A 22,050-nucleotide genomic window follows, 5' to 3' on the forward strand; every position below is an offset into this window, starting at 1 on the left:
CATCTAGGGTCAATTGATCAAGACATGGAGACAATATAATGTCATCTAGAATCAATATATCAAGACATGGAGACAATATAATGTCATCTAGGGTCAATTGATCAAGACGTGGAGACAATATAATGTCATCTACAATGTAGAATCAATATATCAAGACATGGAGTCAATATAATGTCATCTAGGGTCAATATTTCAAGACATGGAGACAATATAATGTCATCTAGGGTCAATATTTCAAGACATGGAGTCAATATAATGTCATCTAGAAATCAATATATCAAGACATGGAGTCAATATAATGTCATCTAGGGTCAATTGATCAAGACATGGAGACAATATAATGTCATCTAGAATCAATATATCAAGACATGGAGACAATATAATGTCATCCAGGGTCAATATATCAGTGGAAAATATATAACAATACAAGTACAATACATCATTATGCAAAGACATTATAGGCCTGAATAAGTTATAAATCCCCAACAAATATAAAAACTCACCACTGAATAACTACCATACTGAGATGCAAGATGTAAAGGTGTCTCTCCATCATTTGATGAATCATTAGAACTTGAACCTGCACGTAGTAATAAATAAACTGGATCTAATTTGCCCTGCCAGGCAGCATAGTGTAATGGTCTCATCCCTGTGAAAAAATAAATGCAAAATGGTAGTGTTAACAATTTTGTTCCCCACCAAATTAAAGAGAGCCCTACCCATGGCAGTGAATCATAAAAACAAAAGTGTTCAACAACCATGTATGAGGGTGCCCTTCAGTATCTCATGGAACCAATGAAAAAACAAGAATATATTTGCAAAGGAATTCTATTTAGTAAACACTTGATAATAAAAATGATCTATGGTACATACAATTTTCAATAATAAATTCATAATGCAACACAATAACAACAATACTGGAGGAAATTCAATCTCTAAATAGTTGCATGACAGTCAAGGGATATGGTAAAACCCAAAAAGATGGTAACGCAGTAATGTAGGCAGGTTTACAAAATACAGAGCTGACAACACTGAAACATATTCAACTAAAAACCAGCAGGAGAACTGTATGAAAGTAAAAGGTCAACACTCAAACAGGATGTCATGGAAAGAGCAAGATCATAAAGATGCTACATCGCAATTCGGAATAGTCAATGAAATGTGCAGTAGCTGACCTACCAAAGCCGCTGGATACATTTGTTAAAAGGATATTTTTAAGTATGTGTTTTTTCTAAGTACCTAGTCTGTAAACTTTAATCCAAAACTAGACAGACTAACTGAATCACGAATCTAAATCTAACAACAAACTGTAACATGAAAATATGAAAATGAAAGCAATTTTTATTTAATTACTGTTAACTGCTTTGCTTTCTTAATTCATATCACAATGAGTCCCACGTTTGTGAATACCTGTATTCAAGACCTACCCGGTACATGTACATTTGAAGTTTATAATATAAATGATTTTTTTTTTTTTTTTTGATGATAGTTTGGAAAAAGTAAAGTTTGATAAAAAATGTCAAATGAAGATGGGTCTCATCACGAAAACCTAATTTCATTTAATGCCAAGGCAGTCATTAAATTCTTAGTGATTAGCTGTATATTCTCTGAAAATCAACTGTAATTAGCTCTGATCAAAACTGGGATGTAAGTATAGGGTATATTCAAGAATCTCTTCCACTGCATAAATGCTGAGAAGACCTTCATTTTTACTATCGGCTATACAGTGTCACTTCCCATTAAAACGTTTCTTGTCACTCCATTATCTGTATTCACCTTAGATAACGGCAGTGTAACAATACAAATCGTTAAAGTGTCACCGATTGATTGACAAACAGTTTTCAGTGTTTTGGAAGTCAACACATCCCAAGGCAACGTCAATAAAAGCACAAGTATACATCTTAGATCATAATTAGGTCAAGTCTCACATTTTGCCCAAGTTATTCTTAATAGAAAGTCAAAGTTTCTTTGGTATAGAGATTTTTTAGTGGGCACCAGCTTTAAGGTCAAGTTCAACTGTTTGCACTTCAAGGAGTATAAAAGCACAACAAACTATGTGTATTTAACTTACACTTTTCCCACCACAGGAAATTCACAACAATACAACTGGGTGATAAAAGTCAGGTGCATATAAAATTGGATATTGTCAATAACATGAATAACATTTCAAGGACTTTGACATGCAAAGAAATGGTTGTATACCATGTGATATTGCCTACTCACATTTGTTATCAAAACTTTAAACCTGCCAGTCCTTCAAAAGCCTTTTAAATTACATGTTGTCAATCACCATTGTTTTTATTGTTTACACACTTAATCTGTTTATTGTTCTATTTGTAATCCAGTCAGTATATTAGGCATATATGAATTGCATGTGATTGACCTTATGTGTAGAAGCCAATGACCTTTCCAGCAAGCATCATGTTACCGTGGCATCAAATCTAAGTTGTCTCTTACCAAATTACCACATTACCTTCAGAACAATCATTAGTTTTGTATATTTACATAAAAACAAAAAAGACAGAGTGTGTGCAGACAAAACTGTGCTTAATTATAATATTTGAAAAAAAAAAAAACACTCAGTGGTTACAGATGACAAAATTAGCAAAAGATTTTATAATATTTTAGGATCACACATTAGCTGAACCAGCTTTGCAGACCTAAATATTTCAACCACATTCACTTGCCTATGTTTCAATAAATATTTCTTAATAACAGTAATCTAAATATAGCAAAGACGTGCAGCTGACTGTAGACTGTGCAAGCTGTGAACCAAATACAAGTACATACACAATAATTGGAGAGTACCAAGCACAGTATGGATTTCCTAAAAGTCACACAGTTTAATAGTTTTAAAAGTTCACAACATTTTGGACCAACTGGACATAATTTCCAATTGCTTACCATTTTTTGGGGGGAAAAGTATTGGAAAAATTATGTGAATTTATTTCGTGAACAAGTCATTGTCAATGACACGTCCCTGTTCCGTTCATATTTGAGTGACATATACATTCAAAGCAGATCATGACCGAAATGCACCTGCATATGTACAACACATTGTGCTAAATCTGAACAAAATCCATCCATGCATGACTGAGATCCGGTTCTGGAATTGCGAAAATACGTGATTTTGATGCATTTTCGGCCTTAAAATGGCCATCATTCCACTATTGTTAAGCAGATCATGAAACAAATGCACATATCTATTTGTGACATGATGTACCATGTGTGTGTGAAGTTTGAACTTGATCAATCCAGACATGTCTTGGATACGGATCCAGAACTGAATTCTTTAACAAAATGGCCGCCAGTCGGCCATTTCGAACTTGATCCAGAAAAAAAAAAGACGTGCATCAAGGTCCTATTATGTTTAATGTATGTACCAAATTTGAACAAAATCCATCCATGCATAACTGAAATACGGGTCCGGAATGGTGAAAATGTGCGATTTCAATGCATTTTCGGCCTTAAAGCGGCCCCCATTTGGCTATCGTTAATGAGATCATGAAACAAATGCACATACATATTTGTGACATGATGTACTTGTGTGTGTGAAGTTTGAACTCGATCAATCCAAGCATGCCTCAGATACGGATCCAGAACTGAATTCTTTAAAACAAAATGGCCGCCAGTCGGCCATTTCGAACCCGATCCAAAAAAAAAAATGACGTGCATCAAGGTCCTATTATGTTTAATGTATGTACCAAATTTGAATGAAATCCGTCCATGCATAACTGAGATCCGGGTCCGGAATGGTGAAAATGTGCGATTTTGATGCATTTTCGGCCTTAAAATGGCCGATATTCGGCTATCGTTAATCAGATCATGAAAAAAATGCATGTGCATATGTCCCATATAATGTGTGATGTATGAGTGAAGTTTGAACTTAATCGGTCCATGCATGTTCGAGATACAGGTGATCACGGACGGACAGACGCACGGACGCACACAGGGCAAAACATAAGTCCCCGTTTTCGGACTGCGTCCGAACGGGGACTAAAAAGCCGACTTGGGTTTTCAAACTGTTAAAGAGTATAAACCAATGTTAAATTGTTGTTATTACTTTAAACAGTTCTTATATGAGTCACACATGTTAACAGGCAAAGTAAAACGTCAGTGGTGATTTATAAACAAACATGGATTGCAGCATCTGTGTGTCAAATTTAAAGGCCAATGAACAAAAAAATAAACGACATCAATGTGAAAGCAGCAATATTAAAGGTCATACACTACTGTATAATTATTATTAATATTTTAACCTGTTTCTCAATATACTTTAGACTGGCTCCAGTCTATACCATTTGTTTTTATATTATAAATAACTCAAAATCAAAATGTCGCTAACCACTAAATGGCACTACTACCGGTACCCGTAATTTTATTTACCTATTTCACCACAAGTGTAGCCTGTCTATATGTATATTTACAGTTCATCAGCAATCAATTCAGGTTTAGTTAGATTCTGATTTTGAAGATTTTTTCTCCCTTTTGAACAAAATACTGAGATGTACTCATTAGTGGCGCTAGGGACCCTCTACTATAAGTACATCTCCTACAGAATATGATTACTAATTGCTGGAGAGAAGACTGAATCAATAGCATAGGTGCCTAGCAAAGCAAATAAGTAATATATTTGACAGGCAATGCAATAATAATCAAAAGAAACTTTGAAAAAACTCTTCAAGAAATGTTTGTCGCGAATCACCTTTCAGTACTAGACGATGTGATCAATCTTACTTACCGGTAGCACTGTTTGCCAAACATAATGTGTTGAATTGCTTGCAGAGACCATGTTCTCACACAAACACTAAACTGACCTGCTTTCTATTTCTCAGGGAATACTACACCGTTACAGCAAGAACAACAATTCTGTTCAATTTGTTTTTCTTCAATTCTTGCACATTTTTTTAAAAATTTACGTTCAGTTGTGGTTTTATTTTGAGTTTAAATGAAAATTTGTTAAAAATTGTTGTTAAAGTGTGATGGCTAGTTCTCAAGATATCAGTGGACATACACATATACACACTAACTTTAGTATTAGCCGAGAAAACAGTTACAAATTAGGTGAATTTTAACAAATTTCACCAATTGACAAATGCTAAATCCCCACCTTACAGTGATACATGTACAATCCCGCATAGACACCTGCTCTAACAAGATTAAGTGGCTCAAATACAACATATTTTTTAATACCTAAAATGCCATATTTTCAATAGTGAATTCTAAAATTTTCAGAACCAAATGCAATTTTGAAAGCAACTTTCAATGGCTTCAAAAACAACTTATTTCAGAATTTATTATTTATGGTCAAAAATATGTAATCAAAAGATGGGTACCTTAAATTGCAAAAGCACAGAGGACATACAATTTTGTATGAATGTCTGCTAAGAAAAAAATGATATCTACACTTCTAAAATGCACATTTCATGTGAGCATGAATGGTTGACTTACAAATGGTGTATCTATCACGCAGTGACAGTGGAATTGGCCTTCCCATTGAGTCTGTGGCACATGTCAACACCCAGGGTGGGGGTCTACCCTTTGATGTTCAGCCTAAGGTAGGATTTGAACTTGGGTCTACTGATCATGAGTCTGATGCGACAACCACTATGCTACCAGTGACCGATTCAGTGACTTTTGTTGTTGTAAGTGAATTGTGCCAAAATAAACTGACAATGGTAAACAGGTGTTGAGAGCTCAAGAGGTCACAAGACATTAAACCTATTTCTGGAATTAGTATTTTCCTGTAAATATTATTCCACCATCAGCAGCTTATCTATCATGTTTATTTTTCTGGATAAAACTTGTATTCCTAATCCCGCCTGTGCTTTGGGAAAGTATTCCCCAATGCCATCCTGATTACTTCTTTGTTTCTCTGCCCTTCAACTTGTGTAACATGAGTCTGCTACCCATTACTATTTTCATCTTGTGTATGTCTGGCAGGCTGTTTGTTTTCACAAGTTTGATGATATTGTATAACAATATCAGAGATTTAGGATGAGTTTACTCCCAATAAAAGGTGATTGCCCAATGGTCAAATCTTTGTTTTAAAACATGCTTTTTTTTTATATTTCAAAATTATCAAAGTGATAGTATCAATTGGGACTTAATTAAAAAGAGAAACTTAACATTGAATGTTAGTGGTCACATTAGGATTTCCCACAGTTCATTGTCTTTCTCCAATATAATTAGAGATATTTTAATTCCTTTACAGGCCAAGGTTTTTACCATATTTGAACAAATAAATTAAAAAGCTTTTAGTGAAAACTTTCAGAGACTGCTGTAAATAATACATTCTTATTATTCTTGAATTGTGTAAATAAACCGGTGAAGGTACCTTGCACGATGAATATACTTTCCTTTTCTAAAAGGTAAAATGCCTTTACTCATCCTGGCACAATGCAATAAACTGATCATCTTCTGTCTAAACATATCTGGTCTATTCCCATATACTGATACTGGTTCATCTTTTTTTCTAAACATATCTGGTCCATCCCCATATACTGATAATGGTAGTTAAATGACAGTTATCAGTATTTTTAAAGTGAACTGTTTAGTACAAAAAATCCCTTGACTCAAAATTCCAGTGCATATCCAATAATGTCAACAGGTTGAACTTATTTTGAATTCAATCAATTGAGTACACAAGAAAATCATTGTGCATTTTATAAACTATCACAAAATTCCAGGGTATATTATTTACTTTGATATATGACAATTGATAGAAGAAACTGTTGCCTGCTTTGGCTTAAGGGAACTAATCAACAAATAATGTTAAGAAAAGTATGCATAGATTGTACATGTAACTATGTGGCATTGCTGGTAGGCATGAAGGAGGTCAGGGAAGCACAGTCTGTAAAGGCAGCTGAGCATTCTCTCCACAATTGTTGCCCAAAGTACAATCTTTTCAATACCAAACATATTATATGCTGATATTTTCAATGCAAGATTTGTAATGAGATCTCGCAAGTGTCAGTTTGTATAGGGTGGTGTATGAACTGTGTTCTGGGGGGTTAGTCAGAATGTTGCACTACACTGTGTTCTGGGGGGTCAAGTCAGAATGTTGCACTACACTGTTTTCTGGGGGGTCAAGTCAGAATGTTGCACTGCAGTGACAATTCAAACATTGATGAAGGGTTGCCATTTTTTCTTTTCATTTTGAACTTGAACTCAGATTCATGTCACTTGAATCTTACTAATCATGCCTGTCAATTTTACAAGATCTTCATTGTATATCCACCCACATTGCTTTTTGTGAAAGAATTCAATGTTATTTGGGATAACAGCTAAATTAATTACATATCCTTGTCAAGTACCAGAGTGTTTACAGCAGCTGTGGAACATTTCACTTCCTTATATGGCAGTTGTTTTCACTTCGCACCCTTTTGGTAAAACTCAGAGCAGCTTTACTTGTATATTCAATTCTGTCATCAGTGTTGCTTTGTGATACTGCAACTATGTTATCTGTTGACATGTCTGCATGTCATGTTGCTTTGTGCTACTGAAACTGTTATCAATTGACATGTCTGCATGTCATGTTGCTTTGTGCTACTGCAACTATGTTATATGTTGACATGTCTGCATGTCATGTTACTTTCTGCTACTGCAAGTATGTTATCTGTTGACATGTCTGAATGTCATGTGACTGTATTACTGAAACAATATCATCATGTTGACAAGTCTATGGGAAATCTGCCATCTGTGTTCATAAATCTCTTCAAAATGACTGCACAATGCACTTGAGAAATTTATAATGCTGTATTAGCCAAGATAACTAAATTTTAACTTCTTTCTAAAAAGTTGTTTTCAGAAGACTTGTCAGAAATTGTAATAAAAGAACTAATATGGGCATGTGATAAATGTGACCAATGACTGCAATGGGACTCAGCTAGTGGTAGCAGTCTACCTGGAATTGAACACCTGTAGCCTGGGTGAGTATTCTGCAGACTCATAATTCTGACCAATCACAAGACAAGATTTCCTGTTCTGTCTACTGAGGTAATGTGTTGTTGACAACAATGGTACAAGTGTGTGGTCAGAGCTCATATAACAGATGACAGCTGACAACTACTTTCAAAATATAAAATAGATAAATTTAAACAAGCAGCCTCTCGGCTGAGATAGCTCCGCTGTTAGCAATGCACATTTCAATTAAAGAACTGAAGATATCATTAGAAAATGAACAATATGTATAGTATGTATAGCAATCGGACTTGCTGTTTTTAACAAGAATTCAAAAATATCACTTTTTACCAAAAATGACATAAATATTCACCAAAATTAGAGAATTGAAGATATCATCACGAAATGAACAAATCTGAGAAAGGTCCACATGTAGCATCTATATATGTAATATCAACGCAATTGGACTTGCGGTTTTTAACAAGAAGTCAAAAATATCACTTTTTACCAAAAATTACAAAAATATTCACCAAAATTAGAGAATTAAAGATATCATCACGAAATGAACAAATCTGAGAAAGGTCCACATGTAGCATCTATATATGTAATATCAAAGCAATTGGACTTGCGGTTTTTAACAAGAAGTCAAAAATATTACTTTTTACAAAAAATTACAAAAATATTTACCAAAATTAGAGAATTGAAGATATCATCATGAAATGAACAATTCTAAGAGAGATCTACCCCAGGTACATACACACCAAGTATCAAAGCATTCAGGCTTGTAGTTTTCAAGAAGAAGTCGAAAAAGTAAAACATTGACACGGACGCCGACGGACAATCACTCATATGATAAGCTCCGCTCGACAAAGTCGACAGCGGAGCTAAAAACTAAATAATGCAATGAGTTTATTGCACTCAATAAGTAAACTACCATTCACTCATTATTTATATTTCTCCTAAATTATAATTTGCATTTTGGTGTAATTCATAATATAATGAATTGACCCATTTTCGAAGCATTACAAATAATTTTGACACAATATTCTCATTTTTGTAAACTGCTGTACTCAGTTTATTTATCTATAAATATGCCAAGATAATTTTGTTATTTATACAATTTTAATTTGTTTTGGTGCCTGGAATATCATGTGGAATGGCTTTATTCCACAGCAACACTATTTTCAATGTTCTTCTAATTTTATTTTAGTCTCACTTAAATTGCAGTGTCTAGTCTAGTATGAAAGAATCCTACTGATTATTTCCAACTGCATGGAAAATGCTCATTTCTCCCCCAACTGCTATCTTTTCCTTGATATATACCTACATGTAATATGTAATATGTTCTAATTTAATTTTTTATGTGCACCTTGTATTGTAAACATTGTAAACTGGCCACACTTTACTACCATAAATAATATAAAATGGTGTAGGTAGATCTCAGGTATTCTTCCTTCTAATACACATATTATGAGGTTTAATCGCAACACCTTGTGGTACAATACCTGACAATGACTGACTAATAGTATCATGTTTCAGTATGCATACATAATTCATTAAATGTCATTATCATATTGTGGGTCTCTAAAATCAAATATTTGAATGTTAAACAAGCAGCCTGTCGGCTGAGATAGCTCCGCTGTTAGCAATGCACATGGCAATTAAAGAACAGAAGATATCATTAGAAAATGAACAAATCTGAGAGAGGTCTACATGTAGTACCTATATACGTAATATCAAAGCAATTGGACTTGCGGTTTTTAACAAAAAGTTGAAAATATCACTTTTTACCAAAAATGACAAAAATATTCATTAAAATTAGAGAATTGAAGATATGATCATGAAATGAACAAATCTGAGAGAGGTCCACATGTAGTACCTATATATGTAATATCAAAGCAATTGGACTTGCGGTTTTCAACAAGAAGTCGAAAATATCACTTTTTACCAAAAATTACAAAAATATTCACCAAAATTAGAGAATTAAAGATATCATTACAAAATGAACAAATCTGAGAGAGGTCCACATGTAGTACCTATATACGTAATATCAAAGCAATTAGACTTGCGGTTTTTAACAAAAAGTTGAAAATATCACTTTTTACCAAAAATGACAAAAATATTCATTAAAATTAGAGAATTGAAGATATCATCATGAAATGAACAAATCTGAGAGAGGTCTACCCAAGGTACATATACACCAAGTATCAAAGCATTCAGGCTTGTAGTTTTCAAGAAGAAGTCGAAAAAGTAAAACATTGACAAGGACGACGACGGACAATCACTCATATGATAAGCTCCGCTCGACAAAGTCGACAGCGGAGCTAAAAATGGAATGCTTAGAATTTGTTTTAATTACATTTGGGTAAAATAATTATTAAAACCTAATAATGAGGTTACTATTTTGTCACATCAATGGTTTTATGAATCAACACAGTAGCTGCATTATTATTCACTACATTTTATGAATGTCACAAAAATGAGGATAATCTAAAAAATGAATATACATCACTCTGATAGTTTCAAAACAAATTTGTTGCTGGAAGGAAGAAATGATAATGCACACTGTTAAACAACTTGTTCCATATTTATAATTAATGGTCTTATAGTGTTAGTTATAGAGTTAGATTTATTAATGAAAGCGCAAAATGAAAGCTCCCTAGAAATAAATTTAACATAGCTGACAACTATACACGGATACAACTGTGTTTACCACAGTTATACACAATATACTTGACTGGTCTGACTTGACCACTGGTCTGTCTTACTTGCCCACTGGTCTGACTTACTTGACCACTGGTCTGTCTTACTTGACCACTGACTTACCTCTATTGTCCTTGAGATCTACAGGCATCAAATGACCTTCCAGTAGGGCACGCAGTATTTCACAATGTCCATTTAAAGCGGCATGATGTAAGGCAGAAAATCTAAAAGACAAATTAAACCAAAATTAAACTCTGTATTGAAGTTCTTGTATAAAGTATAACCAAAGCAAAAATAGCATTTGGACAATTGGTTTTAAAAAAAATGGTCACCAGTTGATGTGCAACTTCAGTGAAATACCATATTTATTCTAATTTAGACGTCACTTGTAATTTATCTATCTAAGATAGGAATCACAAACAGTTGCCATGTTACAGCAAATAAAATGTGTTACCATGTGATAATATATATATATATTTCATATGTATTGTTTTTAAATTTTGATTGTAATGAAAAGTATAGATTACAAATAAATTAAAATGAAAGTTACCATGTACAATATCTACATGTACATGTATATATGTCACCTTGTGAACATTGTATTAATTTATGAGATTTGAAATGAGACAACCACAAAGTGTAAATGGGTTGAGCTACATAACTGTACACAAGTTGTAAATTTCTATTGCTTTGCACAAATCATACATAACACTGGTTAAATAGTAAACAAAACTAAATTTTGTTTCAGCCATTTTGAAACAGAACATCAAACAAATTACATGGTGTATAATGTAATTGTAAAGTTTGATTATGATTAGTCAAAGCATGTTCGAGACATGGCTCTAGAACAGTGAAGGTATTTGCATTTAGTCATTTTAAATCCGATCTGTTTTTTGGATTGCCTTCAAGCGGGGACTAATAAATTCTGGGTATTTTCATTTAAGAATAGGATTCTACCTTAACAATCAGGAATACCCGGTAGTTACTCCAGGCAGAATTTAAATATGAAACAACAACAATCATTAGAAATTGGTTCATACAAATTCACATCACATGATCAGATATTATAGGTGTAATGCAGATGTAACAAAAATTCACACCAGATCAACAAACTGTGGCATTGTGTTATTTTTCCCAGACCTCAGAAATATTTAATTAATGAATTTCTTCGAGGTCTGACAGTTGCATTTAATTTATTATGGCTATGTCAGTCAAAATTTCACTGAGAGTTTGTACAAATATTTGCTCTGAAAATTGACAAATTAAATGAGACAGCTAGGCACTACAATGTGGGCACTAATAGCTTGTGACACAATTAAACAGAATCTTACAATTAAAATAATTTTTTTAATTTAAATGAAAAAAAAATAATTCAATTCAGAAACTTTTTTGGAAAAAAAAAATGATACGAGTAAAAAGAATTGTATGAAACTTTATTTAATCTATGTGTATTTTGTCATAGTATATGTTTTATATAAGTAATGCAGGTTTTTCTCATGAGTAATAGCGAAGATAAGCGCAAATTTTAATGCAAATTTTACCCTCATAAAATAAAGTTTAATAAATGAATATACTGTCTGCTTCAATTTAATATAAAGTACTTGGCAACAAATAATTTCCTAATTTCCACCATCTGTTTACACTGACAATTATGCTCTCCAACGTTTCAGACTCCTTCTTTAAACCTGCAGGAAGTCACCAGCTGTAACGCTGTTACTGAATGGCTACTTGAGTACTTGCACTGTCAATCACAGCAAAGAATCCATCAGTCATTTAAATTACTTGTTCCTGACAAATCTGACTCAAATATATATAATAATAATAATAATATTTATTGCATCTTTAGAAATACAGTATTTCTATCAGTACAGTAGCAATAAAAGTATAATAATAATGAAATAATAAAGAAAGAGAAAATATTATAATGTTAAGTATAAAAGTAAAATGTAATGTGTTAAATTTTTTACTAATACTAATAAGTTTAATAATAATAAAACTAAGACTAATAATAATAAAATTCAAAGCTATCAACTATCTATTCTTTCTTGAAAGGCTTTGTAAATGAACTGTGAAACCTTTTTTATAATTTCACAATCATCTGCACTGAGCAATCGAATGAATGTATTGTGTGCGTCATGTGATAGAAAATTAAATTCAGACATAAGTTGTTGGCGCAAGTTTCCATATTTTGGACAGATCATGAGAAAGTGAAATTCATCCTCAATCACATTCATGTTGCACTGTGCATTTTCTTTCATTTATTGGTGTTTTAGGGTATGTGTACCTGCCCTTTTCAATTTCAAGTTTATGTGTGCTTGTTCTCAATTTTAGTAATGCATTTCTATGGTTAATGTTTTGTAGTGTCAAATACGGCTCAAAATAGTATTTAAATTTTATTTTTGCAAATGTTCTAAGTTTACTATTATCATTTGAGATTTGTGACTTCCACTGGTTTACATATTTTTGTTTTATATTTGCTTCAATGCTATTTATAATCTTACGAATGTTTCTTTTTGAAATACCTGTTGTAAAATTTATTAATGATGTGTAATAATTATCTTTTAATATTTTATTTACTGATGATAACCATGTATGTTGCTGTGATTTTCGTTGTTCATAGTATGCTTGTTTTGCAAGGTTATCCTCTGGCATATCTTTTAGTCTTAACCAGTATTTTATTAGCATTTTTTTAATTTCTATTAATAGTGGTAGTTCGCCTATTTCGCTCCTACATGCTGCGTTGCTTGTATATCTGTTTAAACAAAGTGTTCTCTTACAAAATTCTAAGTGGGTTTTCTCAATTGGACATTTCTCCCATTTTCCAAAATCCAAAATGTCTGATCCCCAGACATCTGCACCATAGAGTAAAATGGGTTTAATGTTTGAATGAAATAATTTCAGAAAGAGTTTGATGTCAGTGTTCCCTTCCAATGTTTTATTCAGTATAAACATAGCTTTGCCTGCTTTCTCTGCAAAAAGATGATGAAATGTTGCAAGGTGCCAAACATGACACATACAATCTACTGGCAGAAACAGCTTATCTCTGACCACTGCAGAGTATGATATATGCCATGACCATATCCATACAAATAAAGCCCCCTGCGACGCATTATTCAAAACACCTTTACTTTCAACAGCTACTCCCATCATCACTGATGTCTATTACCATAGCAACAGACCAATCATTTGTTTACTTTCATTCTTTAAAAAAATCATCTCAGACAATGACGTAGGAGAATGTTTTACCCTGCTTTTAAAAAGTATATTTTTAATATTTCGTCAATGCACATCAATATTATCCATATTTACCAAAGATTCATTGCATGCATGCATGGACAGCATAGCATAGCATAAAATAGATGGCTTCCTGGATTATAAAATACTAAGAACTGCACCTGAAATGACTTAGTCAAATCAGACCTCATCCCAGCCACAGTACAAGTACTAACATTGAATAGAGGTAAACTTTTGTTCAATTGTTACTTCTTTTCACTAATATGCAATCAAGGACTTTTAATTGAAAACTTACTTTTCATAAAGCTCTTACTTCACGCTTCTAAATAGCAAATATAGTATTTGTACACTGGGATGTCTTACATGAGGGCATACACACATCTGTATGTTCAAAAGAAGACAAGCTAATTTTCTGGGGGAAATCATTTTGCATTGAATTTCCAAAACAAGATAAAGTGTATTCCTCTGACACAAGTGTGAGGAGTCAAAGGGAAGTACTTTTACTCAATTTATTCATTGATTTCTGCAGCAGTTGAAGTCACCCCTGCTGATTACCAAGACTGATTGACTTTCTTCTAACCTTTATTCTCACTTCAATATAACATTTATACAAATACATGTGAGAGAGAAATTTGGTGATGCAGAATCTATTATTTTAAGACAACAATGTACAGATATATATATAGTGTACTTATACACTTGTGATGATCAAATACAAAGCATAAAAATCTAAATATCGCGGCAACAAAAAATGGCAACACGAAAATGGCAGTTAGAAATGAAATATCATTTGGTCAGAGATTGCACTAAATTTTTTTTTAATTTGATACCACAAAAATGATACTGTAATGTTTAACAAAACATATATTACTTAAATACTACATGTGTCTTACAAAATAAAACGTAGCTTAACTATTATAGCCTTACCCATTGAGAAGCTATTAAAAATGAACAGAATGGATACAATGACTTAAATTGGTTTGGACTGGTGACTTATCTGACTTTAGCAAATACACAAATATGTCAATGACAAATTTGAGTCGATGGTCAAAATAAATGCTTTTGGCATATGCTACCGCTAGTTGGCAAGTATTTGTATGAATGCTCTAGCATGAGCAGAAAATGGACCCATTTATGCCCGTCGGATTGTTCGGCTTAGCTTGATTGTTGGAGGAAAGAAATTAAAAAAATAGCGGATTCAATATCAATTTGACAAAAATTTTAAAATCCTAGTTGTATTTACAAGGTTTGATCAATTACCATTGTGAAACAACATTCATTGTGGTCTTTTGAATACAAATCTTAGCATTTTCTGCCACATACATTTATTGCAAATTAACCAAGAACATGACATGTTTCAATTAAATGAAAAAAAGGCAGTTTTTGACATCAAACATTGAGGTAATTATGAAAAGGTTGTTGACTGAGCGTGTGATTTTGGCTTGAGATAAAATAATAGCACATTGATATTTCACAAATTTGGTCCATTTCCCCTGTATAGCAATAAGCAATGTATTCAGTAAACTTTTTTAGCACTTTCATGAAACTGCATTGATCAACTTTAAGTTGAATTTATTCCTTCAAACACTTGAGTCGTTGGATATTTATGTCAAGTAGAGAATGAGCTTGCATTGAATGAATGGACAGGCTTTGTGCACAGGTAGCTATCTTGAGATACTAGACTTTTCATTCTAGCTAGTCAGCTCACTCACTGTGACGCTCAGCTTTATATTGTTCAAATTAAAGTATGAGTGGGGGATCAAGTTGCAGTGTGACCATGCTTGAATCCACTTTGCCCCTTAAAACTCAAAGTGACCATTCTCTCATGGAATGACACATTTTCATTACCAACAAATACTGCATAGTCTGAGTGTCTTCAACAAAATACAGCATGGTGACCTCATCAGTATTTCTCTAAAATCTCATAACACTCGCACAAAAAAAAAAAAAGAAAAGCAATATTCCTTTAAATATGGTAATTCAAAAGAGGTGAAGAAAAAATGAAAAGGGTTAAACACCAAACCTACTGATATCAAAACAAGCTCTCAGGAAAATAGTACTGTGTATCTTGTTCATATAGTACTGGGTATTATCATAAATTGATGTCAAAATATAATTTTGATAAGTCATGACATGACAAAGTCCACATCCGTTTCAATGTAAGTTGATATAGCAGAACATGTGTACATGTCAGGATTGGCAAAGTAAGGACTTTTTTTGTTTTGTTTCACAATCATACAAAAAAACTATCAAAGAAAGCTCAGAAAGAACTCCCATGTGCTGAGAGTATTGGAGACACATTAAAAATAATTCGAAATTAATGTATTTGAGATATTGATGGAAAAGCTGAAAACTAATTATGCAAATCAGAAAATTAATATGAACAGATTTGAGTGTAAAACTAATGAGGTCTGCGAAATGTAACAGACCATCTATGTACCAAAAAATTATGAATTATTATGCTAATTAGGGAATTAATATGAACAGATTTTAACCCCAAACTAATCAGGTTTGTACATGTGATGATTAGTACTTGAGATATCAGTGGAAAAGCTGAAAAATAATTAATTATGCAAATTAGGTAATTAATATGCACAATTATTTACCCTAAAACTAATTAGGTCTCTGCATGGTGTTAGAGGATCTATGTACCAAGTTTAATTGAAATGTAATGCTTACTAATTGAAATATAAGAAGCAGCCTATCGGTTGAGATAGCTCCGCTGTTAGCAATGCACATTTCAATTAAAGAACTGAAGACATCATTAGAAAATGAACAAATCTGAGAGAGGTCCACATGTAGTACCTATATACATAATATCAAAGCAATTGGACTTGCGGTTTTTAACAAAAAGTTGAAAATATCACTTTTTACCAAAAATGACAAAAATATTCACCAAAATTAGAGAATTAAAGATATCATTACAAAATGAACAAATCTGAGAGAGGTCCACATGTAGTACCTATATATGTAATAATATCAAAGCAATCAGACTTGTGATTTTTAAAAAAGAAGTCGAAAATATCACTTTCTACCAAAAATGACAAAAATATTCACCAAAATTAGAGAATTGAAGATATCATCACCAAATGAACAAATCTGAGAAAGGTCCACATGTAGCATCTATATATGTAATATCAAAGCAATTGAACTTTTGGTTTTAACAAGAAGTCGAAAATATCACTTTCTACCAAAAATGACAAAAATATTCACCAAAATTAGAGAATTGTAGATATCATGAACAAATCTGAGAAAGGTCTACATGTAGTATCTATATATGTAATATCAAAGCAATTGAACTTTTGGTTTTAACAAGAAGTCGAAAATATCACTTTTTACCAAAAATTACAAAAATATTCACCAAAATTAGAGAATTGAAGATATCATCACAATACGAACAAATCTGAGAGAGGTCCACATGTAGTACCTATATATGTAATATCAAAGCAATCGGACTTAGTTTTTAACAAGAAGTCGAAATAATCACTTTTTAGCAAAAATTACAAAAATATTCACTAAAATTAGAGAATTAAAGATATCATTACAAAATGAACAAATCTGAGAGAGGTCCACATGTAGTACCTATATATGTAATATCAAAGCAATTGCACTTGCGGTTTTTAACAAGAAGTTGAAAATATCACTTTTTACCAAAAATATTCACCAAAAGAGAGAATTGAAGATATCAACATGAAATGAACAAACCTAAGAGAGGTCTACCCAAGGTACATATACACCAAGTATCAAAGCATTTTGGCTTGTAGTTTTCAAGAAGAAGTCGAAAAAGTAAAACATTGACACGGACGACGGACGCCGACGGACAATCACTCATATGATAAGCTCCGCTCGACAAAGTCGACAGCGGAGCTAAAAAGCTGAAAATTAATATGTACTTAAAACTATCAGGTCTGTGCAGTGTCCTATGACATCTATGTTCCAAGTTTCATTGAAATGTGATGATTAGTACTTGAGACATCAGTGGAAAACCCGAAAATTGACTAATAATTATGCAAATTAGGTAATTAGTATGCATATTTTTACCCAAAACTAATTAAAACCTAGCATTAGTTCAGAGCATCTATGTACCAAGTTTCATCAAAATCCAATGAGTGGTTGTTTAGATATCAGTGGAACAGTCAAGGAACAGCTACAAATTGGCTAATTATCATGCAAATTTGGTAATTAATATGCATGAATTTTTACCAAAAACTAATTAAATCTGCACAGAAGTTCAGAGCAACTATGTACCAAGTTTCATCAAAATCCAAACAGTGGTTCTTTAGATATCAGTGGAGCAGTCATTGAACAGCTAAAAATGAGCTAATTATCATGCAAATTAGTTAATTAATATGCATGGATTTCTACCAAAACCTAATCAAATCTGCGCATTGGCCCAGAGCATCTATGTACCAAGTTTCATCAAAAAACGATGTATGGTTCTTGAGATAGCAGTGGAACAGACGGACACACATACACACATACATACATACACACACACACATACATACACCCACACCCACACACACACAGACACACCAACTGCAAAGACTTCCATTGTGTGCTTCGCACATAGGAGTCAAAAATCATTTAACACATATGGAAGAAAGGCTATGTACTTGTAACACATTTACAACATGGAAGAAGAAAGGCTATGTACTTGTGCCACATTTAAAACATATGGAAGAAAGTCTATGTACAATGTACTTGTACCACATTTAAAGCATATAGAAGAAAGGTTATGTGCTTGTACCACATTTAAAACATATGGAAGAGGCTATGTACTTGTACCACATTTAAAACATATGGAAGAATAAAGGCTATGTACTTGTACCACATTTAAAACATATGGAGGAATAAAAGCTATGTACTTGTACCACATTTAAAACATATGGAAGAATAAAGGCTATGTACTTGTACCACATTTAAAACATATGGAAGAATAAAGGCTATGTACTTGTACCACATTTAAAACATATGGAAGAATAAAGGCTATGTACTTGTAACACATTTAAAACATATGGAAGAATAAAGGCTATGTACTTGTACCACATTTAAAACATATGGAAGAATAAAGGCTATGTACTTGTACCACATTTAAAACATATGGAAGAATAAAGGCTATGTACTTGTACCACATTTAAAACATATGGAAGAATAAAGGCTATGTACTTGTACCACATTTAAAACATATGGAAGAATAAAGGCTATGTACTTGTACCACATTTAAAACATATGGAAGAATAAAGGCTATGTACTTGTACCACATTTAAAACATATGGAAGAATAAAGGCTATGTACTTGTACCACATTTAAAACATATGGAAGAATAAAGGCTATGTACTTGTACCACATTTAAAACATGGAAGAATAAAGACTATGTACTTGTACCACATTTAAAACATATGGAAGAATAAAGGCTATGTACTTGTACCACATTTAAAACATATGGAAGAATAAAGGCTATGTACTTGTAACACATTTAAAACATATGGAAGAATAAAGGCTATGTACTTGTACCACATTTAAAACATATGGAAGAATAAAGGCTATGTACTTGTACCACATTTAAAACATATGGAGGAATAAAAGCTATGTACTTGTACCACATTTAAAACATATGGAAGAATAAAGGCTATGTACTTGTACCACATTTAAAACATATGGAAGAATAAAGGCTATGTACTTGTACCACATTTAAAACATATGGAAGAATAAAGGCTATGTACTTGTACCACATTTAAAACATATGGAAGAATAAAGGCTATGTACTTGTACCACATTTAAAACATGGAAGAATAAAGGCTATGTACTTGTACCACATTTAAAACATATGGAAGAATAAAGGCTATGTACTTGTACCACATTTAAAACATATGGAAGAATAAAGGCTATGTACTTGTACCACATTTAAAACATATGGAAGAATAAAGGCTATGTACTTGTACCACATTTAAAACATATGGAGGAATAAAAGCTATGTACTTGTACCACATTTAAAACATATGGAAGAATAAAGGCTATGTACTTGTACCACATTTAAAACATATGGAAGAATAAAGGCTATGTACTTGTACCACATTTAAAACATATGGAAGAATAAAGGCTATGTACTTGTACCACATTTAAAACATATGGAAGAATAAAGGCTATGTACTTGTACCACATTTAAAACATGGAAGAATAAAGGCTATGTACTTGTACCACATTTAAAACATATGGAAGAATAAAGGCTATGTACTTGTACCACATTTAAAACATATGGAAGAATAAAGGCTATGTACTTGTACCACATTTAAAACATATGGAAGAATAAAGGCTATGTACTTGTAACACATTTAAACAAATTAAATTACTTCACATAGCCGAGACTGTTTGGATAATAAAAAGCAAAAAAAAAAAATCACTCCCAAGTGCCCACGAACCTGCATCTCTACCTTAAATTACTTCACACAGCCTTGAATCATGGTGCTGTTCTTGTACAACTGTACAACAAGTCAGCCATTTTGAATCAAATGCATGTCAACCAATACATATGACATTCTGTAGTATGTATTTTAACTAGAATTAATATTTCAAAATAATGTGCATTAAAGTCACATAAGTCTGATTTAAATCTATCAATGTTTTAACATGATCTGACAAGGTAGGCCAGAGTGATACTCTAGAACAACATTTTGTTAAACAAAATGGTCACCAGTCACTATTATATATCCAGTCAGGTCTCATTATGGCATGATGTTAGGGTTCTTGTTCACATGGATTCCAACATGAAGGCTTAACAATTGTCAGGATCTTAAAAGAAAGAAATACAATGACTAGTAAACACTGAACTAGTGATCTTCAATTAGGGTTTTGATCATCTTGCAATTACATTGACAAATATTTGCTTTATCCCTTAACATTGACTTGTTAACATTGACCTGACACTGACTTAACATTGACTTGACATTGACAGATATAGGTTATACATATATTAGTAACATGTGCTCAAATAAATTACCATTGCGGTTATTTTGAGTAATATTGTAATTATTCAGTATAAAACAGTATGCTTCTATTTGAGATGCACATCTAATAGAGTAAATAAAGTATTCCTGTACATACTTAATGTCACTTAATCCTTTAAAAGCAAAATGTGATAAATTCACATCATTGAATCTCTAAAAACCTGAGTAAAATATAAAGAATTTCGTTGTGTTAGTAGTTTATGCACTAACATAGAGAACAGAAGTGTATCTTTTAATGATCCACTATACAAGGGCAATTTTTGGTTTATGTGCACTTTTACCAATGCAAATACGATATAATGAAAACTAAGATAGTTCAACCATTTTTAATATAGCTGCAAATGAAATTAAACAAAAGCAAGGTTGGCCCAGTAGGGAGTTCTTTGAGTAGAGGGGTTTAATTTGCACATGGAGTATCCTACTCAAAGGTTATGTTACAAATCACATGCAGTGAATGCATTGGTATTCAAACCAATATGAACTCTGTGATCTCAATAAATGAATCAAAACATTATTGTGAAAACAATACTACATTCACAGTTTAAAAGAAAAATTTGTAATTATCTACATGAGAATGACCAATTAGCCTTTTCAAATTATTGATTTGTTTTGTTTTGATATTCTACAAATATGTAATCAAATAATTGTGATTTCTATCAAGATTGTCTAAACTATGCTTAAACTACACTCAAGGTCAGCAAGGTTTTTTTTTTTTGTAAGCTGTAATCAATTGATTTTATTTTCGTAATAATTTGAATAAATATAGATAAAACCGTAAACTCGTTAACATAGGCAAGGTGTAAAATGAATTAGCTATTTTATTCATCTGTAATTTGTGCAAATATCTTTTTTTTGTAAGCGTATAAAGCATTTTCCAAATTAAATGTTATAAGTTGTACACAATTTCCAATTTTGATTCTTAAAAACAAATTATCAAATATATTATAACATAGTTGAACTCTGGTGACCTTGCCCTTTGTTATATAATATAATTCCCTTTATCATAGTTTGTTTCAATATAAATATGCATTGTCATAATTAATTTTGAATACAAACAAGTTTTGGGGTTGAACCAACAGTGGGGAATCAGTCTACCGAATGTCCTTAAAAGATGTAAATATCTTACAAAAACATTGATGCCTTATTTGTTTAATTATTTTAAGGAACATAATTTCCAGCTTTATTGAAAGTAATTGAGATATTT

At 32.3% G+C, this 22,050-nt stretch overlaps 1 protein-coding gene across 2 annotated transcripts in view; it reads right to left on the reverse strand.

Moving 5' to 3' along the window:
* The window catches only part of LOC100374406 (uncharacterized), a 179,566-nt gene that overhangs the window by 84,458 nt on the left and 73,058 nt on the right, over positions 1-22,050 (reverse strand). For both annotated transcript variants that reach the window (XM_085502610.1, XM_085502611.1), the window contains exons 3-4: positions 10,729-10,829; positions 504-649 (exon numbers count right to left, since the gene is read on the reverse strand). In XM_085502610.1, the coding sequence (XP_085358736.1) occupies positions 504-649; positions 10,729-10,829 (247 nt within the window). The remainder of the gene's footprint in view (positions 1-503; positions 650-10,728; positions 10,830-22,050) is intronic.

The sequence above is a fragment of the Saccoglossus kowalevskii genome, chromosome 8 (assembly GCF_978046115.1).
Source record: "Saccoglossus kowalevskii chromosome 8, keSacKowa6.1, whole genome shotgun sequence".
NCBI lineage: Eukaryota > Metazoa > Hemichordata > Enteropneusta > Harrimaniidae > Saccoglossus > Saccoglossus kowalevskii.